The sequence below is a fragment of the Aquarana catesbeiana genome, linkage group LG03 (assembly GCF_042186555.1).
Source record: "Aquarana catesbeiana isolate 2022-GZ linkage group LG03, ASM4218655v1, whole genome shotgun sequence".
Taxonomy (NCBI): Eukaryota; Metazoa; Chordata; class Amphibia; order Anura; family Ranidae; genus Aquarana; species Aquarana catesbeiana.
The window spans coordinates 84,066,777-84,089,281 of NC_133326.1; the positions used below are offsets into that span (position 1 = coordinate 84,066,777).

The 22,505-nt window shown below is 42.3% G+C and overlaps 1 protein-coding gene across 3 annotated transcripts in view; it reads right to left on the minus strand.

The window, feature by feature from the left end:
- RAB27A (RAB27A, member RAS oncogene family) overlaps positions 1-22,505 on the minus strand; it is a 170,166-nt gene that overhangs the window by 11,470 nt on the left and 136,191 nt on the right. For all 3 annotated transcript variants that reach the window (XM_073618757.1, XM_073618756.1, XM_073618758.1), the window contains 2 exons: positions 12,866-12,951; positions 2,918-3,021 (listed from right to left, as the gene is read on the minus strand). In XM_073618757.1, coding sequence (XP_073474858.1) covers positions 2,918-3,021; positions 12,866-12,951 — 190 coding nt within the window. The remainder of the gene's footprint in view (positions 1-2,917; positions 3,022-12,865; positions 12,952-22,505) is intronic.

Consider the following 22,505-nt stretch of genomic DNA (forward strand, 5'->3'; position numbering starts at 1 on the left):
CCTAAATACAACAGTCATATCAGACTGTGGATACACGCCTACGTATTTTCAGTATTTTATTTGGTCATAAAACAGATCATAATCTATAAAATAATATGCATAATGCAACAGCCCACACATTTCAGATTATGAGACAATTTCTAGGAAAGGCAGAGGGTGACCCACAACAGTCTGCAGCATGCACGCAATACAGCAGGGGTAAGTTCAGCTGGTAATGCCCTTTGGCTTAATGAATTTCTTTTGCAGCAGGTTTATTAAAAAAAAAAAGAAAATTGGAGGTTAAAGATCTTTTTTTCTTCTTTGTGTTGTAGTTTCCATAACTAATTATCAGCTCTCAATCTTGGGTGGGAATGGAGATCCTAGCTAGACGGCTTGGTGTTTACATAAAAGGGAGGGGGTTCCTAGCTATTCGCAAGAAATACCACAAGGCTTCTTATACTTCCTTTAACAAACAAGATAGGCAGACAGAGTAGGCAGTAGATTGCGCATTGTTAAAAGCTTAGTTTCACAAAACCTCAGTAGCTTAAAAGACAACCACCAAAAAACTTTATAAAACTAAATTTAGAAACCTAATTTGCGGGATGCGACAAGGCAATAGACTCTTGCATGCTGTGCGATATTTTCAGACGCTGTCGCCAAACTCTATTCCTTTGCCAGGATGGCAGTATTTATATGAAAGATCTTAGTCGCCCAATTTCGGAGCAGGATTTGGCAGGAATCAGCCAACTTTCGGCCCGTGTGTACAGCTCCCTGTCCGACAGAAGGCGGTCTCAGTCCCCGTCAGAATACAATAGTTCAGCGTGGAGATCTCAGCACTAACATCACTGGCGTTAGTACGGTGATCTGTATGTTTATTTTCATTCAGCCCGCTGAGTCAAACGACATACAAAATAAAACTGTGTACTCCACAGAAGACCAGCAGCCACACACCGTTATTACTTGCAGGTATTTCTGCAGCTATCTTTCTACATCAAGCAGCAATGTTTAATATAAGATTATGTAGCTTACATATCTTTCTGTTCTGGGGTGGAAAATATTGGGCAAATCAGAGGAGCTGCCCACTGTACTAGTAAGCCATATTGATAGATTTAGTTTCCTACAAAGGCCAAATCGGAATTATAATGAACTCTTGGAATGGCACTGGCGTGGTTAGTTCCTTTTCCACCTGGAACACTACCTACACAAATGTCTCCCAAATCTAAACTTTTCTTTTAGGAGCTCAAAAACGTTACTGCCACAATCCAAAAACAACCCTTTTATATTACAAAAATAAAATAACAAACATGTCATACTTACCTGCTATGTGTAACAGTTTTGCACAGAGCAGCCCTCCTCTTCTCGGAGGTGCTCCCATAATCTCCATTGTGCATGTATTGTGAAAATGGAAAATCTTCTTTGAATGGCACTTGTGCTGAGCAGGCAACCTCAGTGTTCAGGGCAGCCACTCCATATGGGAGCTGGAGGCTAGCAGCAATCACTGCAGTAGTGGTGCCTATTACAGTGATTCCCAGCCCCCAGGAGGATCCCACAGGTATGGCACATACATACTTAAGCTTTAAAGTGACTGTAAAGGATCTTTTTTTTTTTTTTTTAATAACAAACACGTCATACTTACCTCCACTGTGCAGTTCGTTTTGCACAGAGTGGCCCCGAACATCCTCTTCTGGGGTCCCCGGCGGCTCTCGTGGCTCCTCTCTGCATGAGATAACCCCCTAGGAGAAGCGCTTTCCCGGGGAGGGGGGGTGGGGGTTACCTTGCGGGCCGCGCTCCCGAGTCCAGCATTTGCATCCACAGACACAAATGCCGGACTCGGCCCCGCCCCCCAGCGCCTGGGTCATTGGATTTGATTGACAGCAGCGGGAGCCAATGGCTACGTTACTATCAATCTATCCAATCAAGACCAGAGAACCCCGTGGAGAGAGGGACAGCGCGTCCCCGAAGAAATGAAGGGGCTCAGGTAAGTAAAACTCTGGGGGCCGGTGACTGTCAGGTGTTTTATACCTTAATGCATAGGATGCATTAAGGTGAAAAAACACAAGGGTTTTCAGATTTAGTTCTTTCTGTAAGTCATGAAATGTGTTGGCACTATAGAAAAATACAGAAGTAAGCCAATTACAATTCACATAACATTTAGACTTAAATAAGGCAGTACTGGCAAGTGTAATAAAAATGATTAGGTCCCTTAACTGCACTCATATGTGAATAAAGCAAATTTTAAAGTGGTTCTAAAGCCTTAAAGGTTTTTATCTTAATGCATTGTATGCATTAAGGTAAAAAAACCTTCTGTGCAGCAGCTGGCCCCAGACTCCCCCCTTTTCCTTACCTGAGCCCATCCGATCCAGCAATGTGCACGAGCCGCTGTCTCTCTCCTTATTGGACAGATAGCAGCAGGAGCAATTGGCTCCCACTGCTGTCAATCAAATTCAGTGACATGGGAGTGGGGAGCAGGGGCCAAATCCCGCTGTCTGTCAATGGACGAAGTAGCGGGACTCGGGAGCGAGCACGTTCAGGTGCCCCCAGGGAAAGCCGCTTTCCCTGGAGGTACCCAATGAAGCAGAGGGGCCTGGGGCGCCGGCGGGGGACCCCAGAAGAAGAGGATCGGGGCTGCTCTGTGCAAAAGCATTGCACAGAGCAGGTAAAATATAGGCATGTTTGCTATTTTTATTTTTAAAAAAATGAACCTTTAGTAACACTTTAATAATAAGAAGAATATGTATTTTCACAACACAATCTTAGCTGTCGATATTCAGAAAGATTTTTCAAAGTAATGCAACAGACTGCATCATCCAAAGTGAAACATATACCTGTCATTGGTTCCTAGTGAATGAACAAGCAAAATATGAAATATGGCAATACAAATGGCTGCATCATATGGAAATAAGGGACAACTTTACGAATGCATCATTGAAGTACATACTTATCCAGTTTCTGACGTTCAGGAAACTCTGCTCATTTGTTAAATCAAAAAGCAAAATGAAGCCCATTGCATCCCTGAAGAAGGCAGTTGTTAAGCTGCGAAACCTGGAAAACAAGCACAAGACAAAGTAAGGGGCTCCTGAAATCAACAAACTTACTTAAATTACAAACTTACTGATTCTTTTATTAAAGTGCTTGTTCTCAAGACCTTTATCCAATTAGCTCACCTGGTCTCAGTAATCTTGTGTTTATTTAGCTCATCAGTAGGGATAAATATGGATGTGTGTGGATCCTGGCCTGAACCCACCTGAATGATTCCACCAGGAAACAGTCACTGTACTAGGCCAATCATCTGCGGCCAGGGCATTTCCCAATCCCAACCCACAACTGTACAAATACAAGAGGTGTGACAGTTTCCTGATGTGTTTGGGTGGATTTGAACTAGTATCTGAACACACTTAAGCTAATGCCTACACATGAGTAATGAGTTTCCTCCAAGTGTTATACCTAAATTGCAACAGGTAGGAGGGTAGAGATGCTACTAAAATCACAAAGCTGGATGACCAGGCTTCTACAGCTCATGAGAATTGGGAGATTTGCATTGGAGAAAACAAAAAGCTCAAGCCTAAAAATGCCTATATAAGATAAGCCCCTGAAAGCCAGGTGTACAAACTAGGGTTGCACCGTTACCTCCTGTCCATTCATCTTTAGTGCAGCTGAGGCTACAGAGAAAGGGACTGGGGAATCTGTGAAAAATTTTTTTATAAATATTTAACCACTTGCCGTCTGAAGTACGTCATATGACGTCCTTGACTTTCAGTGGGGATATCTGAATGCCTGCAGGCAACATTCAGATATCATTCTTTTCTGCCGGCGATTCGGTGCACAAGTACAATCATAGCGGCAGTTCCACCGCTTGATCGTTCTTACAGGCGAAGGGAGGGGACACCCCCCTCCCATCGCCCTCCGGTCATTGGGGACCCAGAGAAAGAATCTGTCACCACCAGATGAAAAGCATAGAGATTTCCAGTAACCAGATGGTCACCAGTCATCTCTAGGATCGTCCAAGGCTGGGGCTCGGGCCGCAGATGTCAAGAAAACAGCAATCTCGGCCTGAAAGCATCAGATCTGTCATTTTTTTTTTTCGATTGGATAATTTCCAGCCTGGAGGAGAGATATGGGGTCTTACAGACCCCATATCTCTACATAAAAAGGACCTGTCACACACCATTCCTATTACAAGACCTCACTTACAGAAAGATATTGATAAGATAGAACAAGTCCAGAGACGGGTAACAAAAATGGTGAAAGGTCTGGGGAATAAAACTTATTGAGAGCGACTTCAGGAACATAATATGTACAGTCTGGGGGGAAGAAGGGAAAGGGGAGACATGATTGAAACTTTTTAATACATCAAGGGGGTTAATTAGGTTCAGGAAGGCAGGTTTTTTCAATATGAACCCGAAATCAAGAACACGGGACATGACCTCAAACTAACTGGAGGAAAGTTCAAAACAAATTTTGGAGAGTATTATTTTACTGAAAGGGTAGTTGATGCTTGGAATAAACAGATCTATACTCAGGCAAAAAAAGTTAAGGAAAAAAAAAAAATTAAAAAAAAAAAAAAAAAAAAAAAAAGGGCAGACTTGGACTACAATGTCTTTTTTTCTGCCATCACTTTTCTATGTTTCTATTCCCCAAGACCAGAAAGTTATTTTAAGGGTTTTAAGGGTGTTAACAATTGTTGAGAAAGGCTGTGTTAGACCATTGGACTCAAACATGTACAGGATGAGTGTTGGCCACAGTGTCCAGTATCATATCATGGCAGCTGTACAGTGGTTCCATTCTCCCGAGCTCAATACCCTTGCAGTCCTACAACACTGGCACTTGTGTCCAACTTATGTGACAGAAAATCACAAGCATGTATCCTTTATATTGTAGGATAAAATGAATGTTCCAAGAAAACAATACCTAAGCTCTATTTTATTTTGCACTAGAACAAAGACTTTACCTACAGCCACATTTCAGAATACACAAAATCTCATGTCTTATTAAATAAAGCTAGTATTTCATTTCTGGTTTATTGAACTATATTAGCTCAGCTGTCTGAGAAATAAGGAACACATTGAGAACAAAAAAAAAAAAAAAAGAAGTTTTAACTTTTCCAAATTGCAGCCAGCCCATGCATATGCCTGGAAACCACCTGGGACCACTAAAGGAAACCTGTACTGATACAAAATATGTTGGTTGCTATGACCAACTATGAAACCATTAGTTGCCTGGCTATCACTCTGGCCCTCTTGCTTCAGCAACTGTGGAGTTGCAGATCTGCAGCAATATTGCAGATCAGGGGTTCTCAATGGCCACCCCTAAATCTCTGCATGTACATTGTGCTATGACAAAGACATCCCTGACATGTAAAAGTACATGCGTGTAATGTTAGATTGTAAGCTCTAAAAGGAGCAGGGCCCTCCGATTCCTCCTGTATTAAAATGTATTGTATTTATACAGTCTACCCTCAAGTTGTAAAGCGCTACGTAAACTGTTGGCGCTATATAAATCCTGTATAATAATAATAATAATAATAATATGTGTAATAGGCGAAGCTTGTTGGTTTTTAAACGTGGAAGGCAAATCCTTTTTGTGATCGAAATTTCTCAATTTTGTTATACACCGACGTGTGAATCCTGTTTGTAACTGGATTCTTTCTGATATGGTGTATGCTGACCGGTAAATTCTTTTTTTAAAACAATAGGTGCATTATTATTATTATTATACAGTATTTATATAGCGCCAACAGTTTACGTAGCGCTTTACAACTTGAGGGTAGACAGTACAAATACAATACAATTTGATACAGTAGGAATCAGAGGGCCCTGCTCCTTAGAGCTTACAATCTAGGAGGGAAGGTCAAGAGATACAAGAGGTAATAACTATGGGTGATGTGCTGATTGAGAAGATAAATGTACAGTTGTTAGGTGGGGGCCAGATAGGCTTCTCTGAAGAGATGAGTTTTCAGGGATCATCTGAAAGTGGATAAAGTAGGAGAAAATCGGACGGATTGGGGTAGAGCATTCCAGAGGATGGGGGAGGCTCTGGAGAAGTCCTGAAGGCGAGCATGGGATGAGGTGACAAGGGAGTTTGAGAGCAGGAGGTCTTGGGAGGAGCGAAGAGAACGATTAGGTTGGTATTTTGTGACTAGGTTAGAGATGTAGCTGGGGCCAGGTTGTGGATGGCTTTGTAAGTTATAGTTAGTATCTTGAATTTAATTCGGTGACTGAGTGGCAGCCAATGGAGGGATTGGCAGAGGGGTGTGGCAGACGCTGAGCGGTTTGTGTGGTGGCTGAGCCTGGCAGCAGCGTTCATGATGGACTGAAGTGGGGATAGCCTATTTAGAGGTAAACCAATGAGGAGGGAGTTGCAGTAGTCGAGACGGGAGATGACCAGGGAGTGGATTAGAAGCTTTGTGGTGTCATTGGTTAGGAAGGGGATAGTGATAGAATGTGGGGTCGAAAGGTTAGTTCAGAGTCCAGGATTACACCTAGGACCTTGGCGTGGGGAGATGGGTTGATAGTTGAGCCGTTGATCTTGACAGGGAAATCAGGGGAAGTGGCACCTGAGGGAGGAAATATCATGAGCTCGGTTTTGGATAGGTTGAGTTTGAGAAAGTGATGTGACATCCAGGCTGATATGTCTGCTAGTAAGTTGGTAATGCGCGAGGAGACAGATGGAGAGAGCTGGGGGGTGGAGAGATAGATTTGGGTGTCATCAGCATAGAGATGATATTTAAAGCCGTGGGAGGCAATCAACTGACCCAAGGAAGTGGTGTAGATTGAGAAAAGGAGAGGTCCAAGAACAGAACCTTGGGGGACCCCAACGGAAAAAGGAAGAGGAGAGGAGGAAGTAGAGTTGTAAGTGACACTGAAGGAGCGGTGGGATAGGTAGGATGAGAACCAGCAAAGAGTACAGTCACGGAGACCAAAGGAGTGGAGTTTTTTGAGGAGGAGGGGGTGGTCCACTGTGTCAAAGGCAGCAGAGAGATCCAGGAGAAGTAGTACAGAATAGTGTCCATTGGCTTTAGCCATTAGTAGATCATTTGAGAGTTTAAGGAGAGCAGTTTCCGTGGAATGTTGAGGGCGAAAACCGGACTGAAGGGGATCAAGAAGTTTATTCATGGTCAGATGGTCGCTTAGTCGGTTGTAGACCAGTCTTTCAAGAAGTTTGGAGGAGAAGGAGAGTAAGGAGATGGGACGTAAGTTGTTGAGATTGGTGGGATCCAGTGAGGGCTTTTTTAGTATGGGGGTGACTAGCGCATGTTTTAGAGAGTTTGGGAAGATGCCACAAGAGAGGGAGAGGTTGAAAATGTGAGTTAGAGAGCGTAGAATCGAGTCAGAGGGTGAGCGTAGCATTTGCGAGGGAACAGGATCCAGGGGGCAAGTGGTTAGATGAGTGCTAGATAAAAGTTTAGCAACCTCAGTAATAGTAGCAAGGTTGAATGAGGGAAGTAATGATTGTGTCTGTGGACATGGGGTGTTGCATGGGGGAGGTTTTTGCGCATTGGTGATCTACTCATGAATTGTATCAATCTTAGTTTTGAAGTGATTGGCAATCTCCTGGGCAGTGAGTGAGTTGGTGGGTGGAGGCAGTGGAGGACAGAGTAGAGCGTTGAAGGTAGAGAAGAGTGCATAAGTGCATAAGGTGAATCTAAAAAAAAAAAAAAAAAAAAAAAAAAAGAAGAAGGGTTCAGAGTAAATCCTGATAGGGCCCTAAGGTTTTTTTCGCCTTCCTCTGGATCAACTGTGGGTATAGGATTGTATGATATTTTGTAATATATATATATATAATCCTTCTTGAATGATCAAATGAATAATAGTAATAGGACAAAAACTCTTTGAAAAAGATTGCCAAATGCTGTAAAACACAAACATAAGCAATGTCCAAGTTGGACAGAAAAACCTTTATAAAATCTTTTATCGCAAGCATTTATTGATCTGTATCCCCGTATCTTGTCTTAAACTCTTATTTCCTATAATCTCGAGCTCCATCTAGTTGCTATAATGCAGTATTTTCCAGATTGAGGTATTTTAGGGAAAAAAAAGAGCATTTCGGCTACTAGATGAAGCTGGCGATCATAGGAAATAAACGTATTAGGCAAAATATGGGAATATTTGTGAGAGCTGAACAAATCCTTGAAATATTTGCACAGTAAAGCCCCTTTCACACGGGCAAACTGATTGGTCCACCTGTCAGTTTTTTTTGTAGGCGGACAATCCATAGCCTCTATGGAGCGGTGGATATCATCAGATACCTGCTGACACCAATTCGCTAAAAAACAAATGGATGGGGGAATCCATTTCCCATCCATCTAACGAATCCGATGGTCCTTGAGTGCAAACAGATGATCCGTTTACATCTGATCAGCCATTGAGGACAACTGGCTGTATCTGGGTCTGGTCTGCATAAGTGGAATGAACACGGACAAGCCATCTGCCTGCTCAGTGGGGATCAGTGGACAGATTGAGCTATACAAGAAGCACGTTTAAAGTTTTGCCTTTAGCTACACTTTAAACATGCGGTTTGTCTTCAGTGAAAAAATGAATTGCTCATATGTCTGTTTTGTCAGCATATAATGTACATCCAAATTTGCACTCCAGCTTTTGGCCAATGAATGAAAATGTATTTTTCTAGCACCTTTGCGTGATCTTTTCACTCAGAAATCTGTATTCTTCAGAAGTCTGGCCATACAATATGCAAATGTTATTATTTTCTTCAACCATGGGTTGAGGGAAAGAAAATCTGCTCTATTGCATTAATGGGGGAATCCCTCCCACTGTGCTATTGTAATCTGATAGCATGAGGTTTCCCCCGCAATAAGAATACAATGATCACTGCTGCCGGCATTAGCCAGCAGCAGTGATGGTACAGAAAAAAAAAGCCCAACAGGCGGGTGGTACTGAAGCCGATCGATCGCCTTTAGTACAAGTAGCCTGTCCACAGATGGATCGGAATTCATCCTGTTCAGCAGGAATTTAGATCTGTCTGTGGCCAGCTTAAGTTACACCATGTTTGTTTACTAATTCAGCACTGCTGAGTCTGGCACACTAAGGAGAACAACAGTGAGGGAAAAAGTATTTGATCCCCTATCAATTTTGTACGTTTGCCCCCTGACAAAGAAATGATCAGTCTATAAATTTTAATGGTGGGTTTATTTTAACAGTGAGAGACAGAATAACAACAAAAATATCCAGAAAAATTAATTTCAAAAAAGTTATAAATTGATTTGCACTGTAATGAGTAAAATAAGTATTTGACTCCATTACAGAACATGACTTAGTACTTGGTGGCAAAACACAGAGGTCAGATGTTTCTTGTAGTTGGCCACCGGGTTTGCACACATCTCAGGAGGGATTTTGTCCCACTTCTCTTTGCAGATCCTCTCCAAGTCATTAAGGTTCCGAGGCTGACGTTTGGTAACTCAAACCTTCAGCTCCCTCCACATATTTTCTATGGGATTAAGGTCTGTAGACTGGCTAGGCCACTCCAGGATCTCAATGCGCTTCTTCTTAAGCCACTCCTTTGTTGCCTTGGCCGTGTGTTTTGGGTCATTGACATGCTGGAATACCCATCCACAACATATTTTCAATGCCCTGGCTGAAGGAAGGAGGTACCCAATTTTGACAGGTACCTACTACCACTTTCGTTCTGGTTGTCTTAGGCGAATTTTAATGTGCTAACAAAAAAATTACTGGAACTTCTCTTCAAGGAATTTTAATGTGTTACTAATCACATAGAAGGAGCTAACCAGTTATAACAGTTTTGACAATTGACTGATTGAAGCTGAAATGGTAACTTGGTAAATCATTCACGTTATAAGTTAACCAAGTAAACACAATATTCCCACTTAGCCTTAGGCAGGCCATAGACGGTCCAAATTTACGCAATTCCCCTAGCAACACCGACAGCGCTGACAGGGGAATCCCTACTGCTTAGCAATTGTCTGCTCCCAGCAAGGGGGTGGTGAAGGAAGCCATCCAAGCCGGTAGAAGACCGTGATTATTTCCAACGGCTATAATAGTCGCTAGCGATAATTGCACGTGAATCCGGCAGACTGGTTGTACCCAAGTTGATCAACTTGGTATATTCATTTTGCCCATACATGGTTCAAATCTCGGCTGGTTCCTCCAATTTAATGACATCTAGGGGCCCATTTATCTAGCAGCAGTATAGCTTAACTCTGGACATACTGTGGCTTTTCCACTAAACTGTGATGTGATGATGGGGGGGCTGTAATATGAAGACTGGACTGAAACCACTGATATAAAGGAAGGGAGACTGATATTAAGGGGGAAACTGACGACACTGCTCTAAAGGGGGAAACTGACGACACTGCTCTAAAGGGGGAAACTGATGACACTGCTCTAAAGGGGGAAACTGACGACACTGCTCTAAAGGGGATGGAGGAGGGAGTTTGTAGACACTGATGTAAAGGGTCACCGTGATGTGAAGGGGGAGGAGGTTGAGGACAGGACACTAATGTAAAGGGCGGACTGTGATATATATGGGGGGCTGCGATATATATATGGGGGGCTGAAACTACTGATGTAAAGGGGGGACTGAAGACACTGATGTAACAGGGGGATTGTGATGTGAAGGGGGACTGAAGACACTGATGTGAAAGGGGGGGGCACTGATGTAAAGGGTCACCTTGATGTGAAGGGGGAGGAGGTTGAGGACACCAATGTAAAGGGCGGACTGTGATATATATGGGGGGCTGAAACCGCTGATGTAAAGGGGGGGGCTAAAGACAATGATGTAATGGGGGACTGTGATGTGAAGAGAGGACTGAAGACACTGATGTAACAGGGGGGCTGTGATGTAAAGAAGGGTCTGAAAACACTGATGTAAAGGGGGGTCTGTGATGTGAAGGGGGGACTGAAGACACTGATGTAACAGGGGGACTGTGATGTGGATGATCTGAGTCATAGCACATACATGAGATTCAAACCTTTGCTGGAAAAACATTTTAATGGCTGGGCCTCCATGAATTTTACGTTAATACCCCTGCTGTACGATTTGCTTGTTTCAGGACCCTGAAGCAAAGCCATGCCACATTTTTTCCACATGAATGGGGAAATAAAGTGTGCTGGGAGGAGGAAACTTGTCACATCACATGTAAAAGGTGGGGTAATGGCGCAGTCTTCCTCTTGGCAAACATTCTCTGCAGCATTATGCAGAGGAAACAAAACATTATAACAGAGGAATAAAAACATAAAATGTGGGCGCAGTGTTGAGTATTCCAGTTATATACTGTAGCTTGCAGAGCACAAACCAAGTAGAGAGGCCTCTTAACGGATAACATTTTTAGTTCTGCACTAAGTACTGAAAGGAGGTCCAATATTGCTTGCTTTGCAGACCTACTGAATTCAAATTGGTGGCACAGCAACTGATACATCAGCCACGCTAACTGGTGCTTGCAGTTGGACCCCGACGGTTTGTAGTGATAACACAGATTTGGAAAGAGGCCTTTAATAAAAGTGACCTCTAGGAGTCTCATGTAACAAGTCTCTGCTCGTATCCTACAAAATGACTCCAGTCTCTAAACACTTCTGTAGCACAGTCTATGACCAGTTCCTCTTGCAAGTCTTCAAACTAGGTCTTATGTAGCATTACACATAATATATGTAATCTATTGGTGACGTCAAGGGCCACATAGGAGGCCTCCTATACCTTGCACATTGACCTCCACTGCTCTATAGTACTGGACCCAGAACAGTACAAGATTCTTCTTTTGAGGATAATAAAACCCAATATGGGGCACCATGGTTATCTTTCCATAAGACAATATTTGGTGTCTACCAATAAAAAGTAATAATTCTGTAGTTAACAAATTATTGGTATAGCTGCCTGGAGATGCCAGATTTATATAAAATGAATTTCAGACAGTCACCAGACCCAACTACTCCTGTTATGACCGGTCTACACTTTTTTCTATAAAACAACAAAGCCAAAAGGTAGTTCTGGCTCTGAAGAACAGGGTTTGTCCCTGAAAACGTGTCAGCATCACTTGACGCCAAAAGGTCTTCCCTTACTATCAGTTGAGTGGTGTGAATCTGGAGGCAGTCTCATCTGAATTTTATCATACGCTTGTCATGGTCAGGCGGTTGTGAGTAGATCACTTATTTTATTTATCAATAAAATTGATTAGCGGTAATGTTCTAGGGTGGTGCTTGCCCTGTCTTTGTTGTTTTCTTAGTGTTGTATGAAAGGATACCCATAAGTCCTGAAAGAGACAGCAAAGCACGCCAGCCCTTGCACGTCCAATCACAGCTGATCACAGTTTAAATAGGAAGTGTCAGTTATCAGCATTCCTCTACTCACGCTGACAGCAAGTGAGGAGAGGAGAGCCGATAAGCGTCTTTCCTTGGTGGAGACATCTGTACTGATAATCAGTGCAATGATCATCAGTGCAGGCCCATTAGTAATGCCCATCAGTGATGCTCTTCAGGGCCCATTAGTGCTGCGTGTCAGTGCCCATCAGTGCTGCGTGTCAGTGCCGCCTGTCAGCGCCCATCAGTGCTGCATGTCAGTGCCTCCCATCAGTGCCCATCAGTGCAGCCTCATCAGCGCACATTAGTAAAGGAGAAAAATTACTTATTTACAAAATTTTATACCAGAAACTAAGAAAAAATTTTTGGTCTTTTTTTGTGTCCAGCTAAAAAAAAAAAAGCCAGTGGTGATTAAATACCACTAAAAGAAAGCACAGTCTCAAAGAATGAGAACAAATTTAGCACTGCATGACTGCGCATTTGTTTTCAAAGTGCGCCAGCGCTGAAAGCTAAAAACTGGCCTGCGCAGGAAGGGGGTGAAAGTGCCCGGTATTGAAGAGTTTAAGCACCACACAAGCACAAGAGGTTGTTCTTAGAATGTACTGTGTTCTGCCATAGCTCACCTTTCTTGGCCAGCTGTGTCCCAAAGTTGCAAGTGAACCCTTTGACCTCTTCCCGCTACACCATCAGGACCATTCGCTCGATACACCTGTGGAAAGATGACCATAAACCATGACATAAGAAAACTTTCATCAACCGCACATGACATGCATAATGAATTAATGACAGCAGCCAAGAAGATGAATAGCAAAAAAAGATGAGGCAGATCTTTAGTGCATGGCTTTGTGCACATGTAATTCACAGAGAAGCGAAGATATTCATAATTAACCAAAATAAAAACTACAGTTTTTCTTGCATCAAGATTAGGTTCACCCTTCAGAGCACGTTACACCCATAATTCAGGTGCAACATGCTCCAGACAAGGCCCCCCTGCACCCCGATCTCCCCCCCTCCCTGTGACACACACACCGCAACGTCACTCATTCACGGCAATCTGTAAATGGGAGAACTGCAAGTACTGTCAAGCCATTGCAGCTGACAGCTTGTAGTTCTCAGTGAAATTACGAGAGTGCCAATGAGCGCTCTCGTAGTTAATTTACAAGCCCTGCCATTTGTAAACAGTCAGCCTGTATGGGAGGTACAGGCTGAAAGCTGTAGAGCGGGGGGGTCAGCAACCTGTAGATTGCGGACAGGAGACTGGTAGATCGTGGTCTGGCTTGTTGACCCACCATTCCAGAGCATCAAACAGAGTGCAATGCAGAGGGACTACTTGTAAAGAGTGGAGCTGTAGTAGGGAGCAAGAGCCGTATAATCCGATCCCTCCTCTGTAGTGCCAGCTCCTGTCCCATGCGGAATGATACCAACTGCACTCCACCTCTTATCCCGGTTAGCGGTCTCCAGAGTGGTGCCAGCAGCAGAATAGAAGAGATCTTCAGGTCAGTGTGAAGCAATACACTGGGCATAATAGTATAGGACTGGTTTCACACTGATGTGCTGCGGGTGCAGTGCACCTGCAGATTTGCTGTGCTTAGCCATTAGTTTCTATTTTATCTTGCGGATTTGATGCCCCTTCTGAAAGCGCACCAAAAACAGGACCCGACTTCAGGGTTTTACCACCCCCCAACTTTACGTGTGAATGAGCCCTAATGGCGCTGCTGCCGAATACAATGAAGGGCTCATTCACAAGTGAAGCAGGCACTGCTGCTCCTCTGAGAAGTGATCGCAATGCATTTGACAGGTGGTGAGGAGGCCATATGCTGCCACCTCACCACTTGATATAAACCCATGATTGCCATGCAATGCACACAATTGCCACATGGTAGTTCGGCAATTAGAGGTTTAAATCCGGTGTGAGGAGGTGACACTGGTCGACAATGTGCCCGGTGATCTTTGACTTCTCCCATGTTGTTCAGGTAGATCCCCACCTCCTTAAGGTTGCCTACCCCTGCTGTAGAGACTTTGCACTCGCATGAGCCTGACATTGCAACACTCTGCATGGTCCTGAGGGAAAAATTAATAAATGCACTTTTTTCCAGCAAATTGAGTAAATCAACCCTTGTTAGACGATGTATTTTTTTTTTTTTTGCTGGCTAGCTGGTAAGCGTGCTGAAAAATTCACTCTGTTTTTTTAAAAGCTAGATATAAATTGGGGTGGTTGATATTTTTGTTTAGTTTAAAAGCAGAAAGTTATCCAGTTGTCTCTAATGTGGACACAGAAAGCAATAACTAATCTTTCTTAACCACTTGACCACTGGGCACTTAAACCCCCTTAATAACCAGACCAATTTTCAGCTTTTGGTGCTCTCACATTTTGAATGACAATTACTCAGTCATGCAACACTGTATCTATATGAAATTGTTGTCCTTTTTTCAAATAGAGCTTTCTTTTCATGGTATTTGATCACCGCTGGGTTCTTTATTTTTTGCGCTATAAAAGAAAAAAGACCGAAAAATCTGTAAAAAAATGCATTTTTCTTCGTTTCTGTTATAAAATTTTGCAAATTAGTAATTTTTCTTCATATATTTTGGCCAAAATTTATACCGCTACATATCTTTGGCAAAAATAACCCAAATCGGTGGATATTATTTGGTCTTTGTGAAAGTTAGAGTCCAAAAGCTATGGTGCCAATCTCTGAAAATTGATCACACCTGAATTACTGACGGCCTATCTCATTTCTTGAGACCCTAACATGCCAGAAAAGTACAAATACCTCCCAAATTACCCCTTTTTGGAAAGAAGACATTCCAAGGTATTTAGAAAGATGCATGGTGAGTTTTTGAAGTTGTCATTTTTTCCCAAAATTCTTTGCAAAATCAAGTTTTTTTTTTTCTTTTTTTTTTTTCACAAAATTGTCATATTAGCAGGTTATTTCTCACACACAGCATATGCATACCACAAATTACATCCCAAAACACATTCTGCTATTACTCCAGAGTATGGCGATACCACGTGTGAGACTTTTACACAGCGTGGCCACATACAGAGGCCCAACATGCAGGGGAGCACCTTCAGGCATTCTAGGAGCACCCAGGCCAATTCTGACATTTCTCTCCTACATGTAAAAATCATCATTTATTTGCTAGAAAATTACATAGAACCCCAAAACATTATATATATTTTTTTAGCAAAGACCCTAGAGAATACAATAACGGTCATTGCAACTTTTTATCTTGCACGATATTTGCGTAGCAATTTTTTTAACGTTTTTTAAAAAAAAAAAAAAAAAAAAAACAGTTTTGTACATTAAAAAGCCCCCAAAATAGTAAGATTAGCCCAATTTTTTTCATAATATGAAAGATGAAGTTACGCCGAGTAAATAGATACCTAACATGTCACCTTTCAAAATTGCACACGCTTGTGGAATGGCGCCAAACTTCGCTACTTAAAAATCCCCATAGGCGACGCTTTAAAATTTTTTACTGGTTACATGTGTGGTTTCGAACATCATTTTCATATGTGGGCGGGACTTACGTATGCGTTCGCTTCTGCATGCAAGCACACGGGGACAGGGGCGCTTTAAATTTTTTTTTTTTTTTTTTATTGTTCATTTTACTTTATTTCAGGTTTGACGCTTTTTTCCAAAAAAAAAATTTTTTGATCACTTTTATTCCTATTACAAGGAATGTAAACATCCCTTGTAATAGGAATATGGCATGACAGGTCCTCTTTACAGTGAGATATGGGGTCAATAAGACCCCACATCTCACCTCTAGGCTGGGAACCCTGAAAAAAAAAAAAAAAAAAAAAAAAAAAATGATCCTGGCTTCGATCATAGCGGTGAGTCGGTAGAAGCACCGGAGGGCGGCGGAGGGGGGCGCCTCCTGTAAGAACGATCAAGCTGTGTAACAGCCGCCATGATCGTTCTCATGGTGTAGGGAATCGCCAGATGAAAAAGCTGATATCTGAATGATGCCTGTAGCTGCAGGCATCATTCAGATATCCCCACACAAAATCAAGGACGTCGTATGAGAGCCGGCGGGCGGGAAGTGGTTAAAACGCATTTTTTTTTTAACACAAAGTTGTCCATTTATACAATATTTCTAACACAAAGCATGTACATGCCAAAAATGACACCCCAAAATAGATTGTCCCACTCCTCCTGAGTACGGTGATACCACATGTGTGAGACTTCCACAGCCTGGCCACATACAGAGGCCGAGTACAGCCGAGTATGGCTGAGCTCGGCAGAGTACAGTCGAGTAGGAATGAGTATGGCCGAGCATGGCTGGGTATGGCAGAGTATGGCTGGGTATGGCAGAGTATGACTGGGTATGGCAGAGTATTGCAGAGTATGGCTGGGTATCACCGAGTATTGCAGAGTATGGCTGGGTATTGTGGGGTATGGCAGAGTTTTGCGGGGTATGGCAGAGTATTGCAGGGTATTGCAGCGTATTGCACAGTATTGCAGGGTATTGCAGAGTATTGTGGGGTATTGCGGGGCATTGCAGAGTATTGTGGGGCATTGCAGAGTATTGCAGAGTATTGTGGGGCATTGCAGAGTATTGCACAGTATTGCAGGGTATTGCAGAGTATTGTGGGGTATTGCGGGGCATTGCAGAGTATTGTGGGGCATTGCAGAGTATTGCAGAGTATTGTGGGGCATTGCAGAGTATTGCACAGTATTGTGGGGCATTGCAGAGTATTGCAGGGTATTGCAGGGCATTGCAGAGTATTGCAGGGTATTGCAGGGTATTGCAGGGCATTGCAGAGTAGTGCAGGGTATTGCCAAGCATTGCAGAGTAGTGCAGGGTATTGCCAAGCATTGAGGGATGGCTGAGCATGGATGGATGGCAATTGTCACTGTGCAGTGCTGTGGGCACTACAGATGCAGACCACAGCGCTGCTACCATCCGATCGGTCCCCCTCTGTACTGATCAGTACACAGAGGGGAAGAGAGGAACCGGCATCATGACATGATGCTGGTTTGTTTACATGTGATCGCTCCATCATTTGACGGAGCAATCACATGGTAAACGGCCGCGATTAGCGGCCATTTACCGAGATCCGTAATGCGCCGGGTCCTCTGGACCTGGCGGTCACGGATACTCTCGGGTGCGTGCCCCAGGGGGCGCGCGAGAGCGGAATTCTGGGAGGACGTCCCTGGACACCCTCCCAGAGTTAAGCAACCGCCCTGTAGCCTTCATTTGGTTATGGGCCTGTTGTTAAGTGGTTAAATTAAAAAAAAGTTGGAACATGTGTCCAGTTTTTGTTGCAGTCTGCCTCCCTATTACTTCATTTTGTGTCTCCAGGATAGGATATGTTGGGAATATGCCCAATGTAAATAAAAACCGAACAGGTTTCAACTCTTCCCTGATTTATCCAAACCTAAAGGAAGTTTCAGCTGACATTCAACTTTAACAAAATGAAAACCTAGAGAAAATTAATGTATTTATTTTTTGTGAAAAAGATATAAAGCTAGATTCCTTTTTCTGCACGGAAATTTAAAATTTGACATTTATATAGAATACTATTCAGCCTATTGCTTTAGGTTGTCAATAGATTTAGGCTAAAGGATGCTATAAAAACGCTGAGTGGTATTCTTCTGTGAGATAACTCGACAAAAAACATCTGCTGAAAGAGATTGCTGCTCCCAATACAGGATTACATTCAGTTCTAAACACATTCTTTAGTTTGTCATAAGATATACACCAATCAGCCATAAAATTATGACCACAGTGAAAAATGATCACCGATTACCTCATTACAATGGCACTTGAACGTGGGTGTGATATAATAGGCAGCTGTTCTACCTGCAGTTAATGTGTTGAAAGCTGAAAAAAGGAGCGAAATTGAGCAAAATTGACAAGGGCCAAATTGTAACGGCTAGATGACTGGGTCAGAGCAATACCAAAACTGCAGCTCTTGTGGGATGTTCCTGATCTGCAGTGGTCAGGACCTCCTGGGGAAAGGGTTATGGACGGCCAAGGCTCACTGATGCATGTGGGAAGCCAAGGCTGGCCAGTGTAGTCTGATTCAGTAGAGCTACTGTAGCTCAAATTGCTGGAAAAGTTAATGCTGGTTCCAATAGAAAGGTGTCAGAACACACAGTCATAAATCATAAGTGCAATGCTAAAAGCTAGTATAAATAGTCCAAATACCGTACTAGAAAGATGACATCTTCATGTAAAAACAGTCCAAATGAGTGCAGGTCCACACAAAAGTGCTGGAAAGGGTCCTGCACTAAAGGGGAAAATTCATATTGACTCTTATCCCAACAGATGCACAACTTAATCAAACGTTGTCAACAACGCTTATAAGTAATTCACTTCAGTCCCGCCATACACATGAAAAGAATTGTGGGAACACCAATAAAATCCTCCTTAGACAAGCTCTCATCACATCAGATCATTTCCATTTGCCTCTGTTTTTCATCAAAGTCTTGCAATCTTAAAGCTTTTTTCTCCATGAAGATTCTTCAGCTTCTCTGGAATCTTCTGCAAATGTTCATAATGAACTCTAAAAGAATAGTGAATGGGCTTAAACTGTTCAGAAGACATTGGAGGAAAACACAGTGCATGGCAGTTTGTTGCGTATGGGGGCTGTGTAGTTGCAGACCGATCAAGGTGCCCATGCTAACTCGTGCCACAGCCAAAAGTGCCTACAATAGGCACTTGAGCATCAAAACTGGGCTACAGAACAATGAAATAAAGGTGGCCTGGTCCAATGAATTCAATAATGGTTTGAGAAACTCAACAAAGAGTTGGAGGTGTTAACTTGGCCTCCAAGATCTCAATCCAACCGAGCATCTGTGGGATATGCTGGAAAAACAAATCCTATCCATGGAGCCCCACCTCGCAATTTACAGGACCTAAAAGGATCTGCTACTGATGGCTTGGGGCCATATACCTTCAGAGATCTAGTGGAGTTCATGCCTCAATAGGTTTTGGTGGATGCTCATATTGTTATGGCTGATCAGTTAACTGAGGTTTTCATAGTAAGGCAGAGCAAAATATAAAAAAAGGGGATGTACAGATTTTAAGAAAAGCTTGGTGGCCTCTATGACCACAGGTAACAAAGCTGTCACAGGATGAAGATCAAATGGCCCATATGGAATAGTTCCAGTGCAATTTCAGTTAAATGAGTCAAAGTCAGTGAGTTGCTAATGTTGAACAGCAAAAACACATCTTTGATAAAGCCCGAACATTACCCAAGGGCAACGCTGATAACATATAGCGAGCACACTAAGGCATCTCATTCTACCTCAACAACTCTGTCCAACCCTGCAATCCATGGGTCGAGCAAATAAAAAAAAAAAAAAAAATTAAAAAAACTTTCCCTATAGGGACACATGCACATACCTTCAGCCCACCACCAAAGTGTTCAGCACCTAAGAGACCTATGGGGGGGGGGGGGGGGGGGGGGGTATGGTAGCCATATGCAAAAATGCAGTGGTGAAATGTAAGGCTAGGAAGCATTTAAGTAAACCCACAAAATTGGATACTGGTAGAGCTGCAACTAACGATTATTTTCATAATCGATTAGTTGGCTGATTATTGTTTCGATTAAATCGATTTATAACCTTTAGAGCCCATTCACACAGGGACGACTTGTCAGGTGACCTAGTCGCCTGACAAGTCGCCTCCCGTTCTGTACAATGGAACCGTTCTAATCGGAGCGACGCAAGTCGCTCCGACTTAGAAAAAGGTTCCTGTACGACTTTGGGGGCGACTTGGGGCGACTTGCATAGACTTCTATACAGAAGTCGTTTTGCAAGTCGCCGCGGAAGTCGTTTGCAGGTCGCAGTCATGTTGCCCCTGTGTGAATGGGGTCTTAAAAAAAGTGTAGTGTATAATTTAGTTAATATGTAAAGTTTAAAAAAAAAAAAAGGCAATTTATTCTTAAATATCTCCTATACGCAGAGGAAAAAATATAAATAACCAACTATACGGTTACCGAGTAAAATCTTTAATCCACTATGAGAATAACAGACAGAAGAGATATACTGTATATACTATTAGAGGTTGAATCTGGTAAATATCATCAGACTCAGAGATCAAATTTTTTTTATTTAGAAGAAAAAAAAAAGTTAGCCTGTTTTGCAGATTTTCAAACAGAACTGTAATGTATTATATGCTGGCCATACAAAAACAATGTCTTCCTTCAAAAAAAAAAAAAATGCCATTTTAAGAATGTTTGTTTGATTTTCTTCTTGGTGAAAGGAATTTCCACACAGTGTATGTTGTTTTCGTTCAGAAATAACATTCATTTTAAAACAGAATGTTAAAAGCAATAAGCTCGGTACACACCTATGCAGTTTGCTTTTGATATGTTTCTGCAGTGCTTTTTTTTTTTACGTTATTGCATTTTTTATGCTTTTTTTTTTGCCAATTTGTTGTTGGGCAGATTAAAAAACACAAATTGCTGCAAAAACGCATTACATGCTTTTCTGCAGCTTCTCCATTGAAGTATATCGAACCAAAAAAGCACAGTTGTGCGTTGAAAAAAGTCCTCAATACGCAGCAGCTGAAAATAGCATGGATGTGAATGTTAAATGAACTGTAGTGCGTTTCTGCAAAAAGCACTAAAAAAGACACACAGGTGTGAACAAAGCCTAAGACGTTTAGTAACATATAATGGGGATACATTTTTTTTTTTAGCCCTTTATAGTACAAAAAGGGCAAATAATCGCTACTATAAGGGGTTCATTTTTTTACTGTGCAACAGTGAAGATAACATTTACAGTAGTGATCATTTGCTCTTTTTGTACTATAAAGGGCTAATTTTAGTTTCTTTAACCCCATTATGTTACTGGCCCGATTAATCGATTATGAAAATAGTAATTGATTAATTTCATAATTGATTAGTTGTCGATTAATCGATTAGTTGTTTCGGCCCTAGATACTGGAAACGACCAAAAAAGTTTCTTGGAGTTTATTGAGGGACACAGAAAATCAGGGACTGTTGTGTTATACTGCCACTTATAGGAAGATTTGAAAAAATGGCAAAAAAGAGGTTAAAGTTTATTCTGGGAAGAAAAACTCTGGCTTCGGCTGTGTCTAAGATGAGACCCAGATATTCAAAGGGATAAGTCCCTTTGAATATCTGGGTTTTAGAAGGTCGTCCAGATAAACCACAATGGCAAGGCTAGCACATCGGTAAGTGGTGAACACTCAACATGCAGAGGATAGGCCAAATGGCAGGGCTACAAACTAAGTGTTATGAACCCACAGCACAAAGCAGAAATCACTAATGCATTGGAAAAATGCCTCGCTATCAGGGCAGCAGGGCCTGGGTACGGTCTCCAAAACTAGTGCAGAAGAAAACACCAAAAAACATAGCAATGTATAGAGAAGATCAGCTCATGTAGCTTGTAGGGAAGCCTTTAAGAAAAAAAAAAAAGCTAGCAAAAAGGTTACACCTTTCTCATGACGAAGAGGTCTATCCTCCTGGACATTAGCATTAAAATACTAAGGCTCCATTTACACTTGTGCAACTTCTCGGCATCAAAATCACATGAAAAGTCGCAGACCATTCTTTTCAATAGCACCCATTCAAATTGGTGAACCTTAAAGCTGCAGTGACTTTGACAAGGTGCCTGAACTACTTTGGTGTGACTTTTGATGTGACTTTGGTCCACAGAATGTAAAGTTGGATCAAACTCACATTTCAAAGTCGAATGGGGTCTAAAGCAGGCTTGGAGAAGTAGGGCGTTATACCAGGCTGGCCAAATTTTTTTTTAGTTTGCCAGTGTCTAAATCCTTCTGTAGGTGGCACTATAACCCAACATTATCTGAATTCCTGTGCCCCTCAAACAGGAAATAAATAATTCTGCCTTGCAACTTTGGAGAGCCTACCAGTAACATAGTCAGAAGGCTGCCATCATTGCACTTCTGTAATTAGGAGCAGCGTGCCATGCGTAGTTCTTTAAATGGATGGGCTACCTATCAGGTCTGCAGAAGGCATGCACAGCCCCAGTGGCAAACTGAAGGAGTGCACATGGCAAGCCGACAATGCTGCAGCTAATTACAAGGCGTTGGCCTTCAACAGTAACGTCACTGGCAGAACTCCAGGTATAAAACTTTACAACAGATTCACAGTAAATACAGATGTATATTACAGAGCAATTACAGGGAACAAATGAAACTAATGTGTGAGCTAATAATGCTTTGTTACAGACGTTGCAACTAAGCAGAAATTAGACTGTCACCTAAATTTACCTTCAACTGAGTAATCTACTATAGGCACCATTTCATACATCAGGT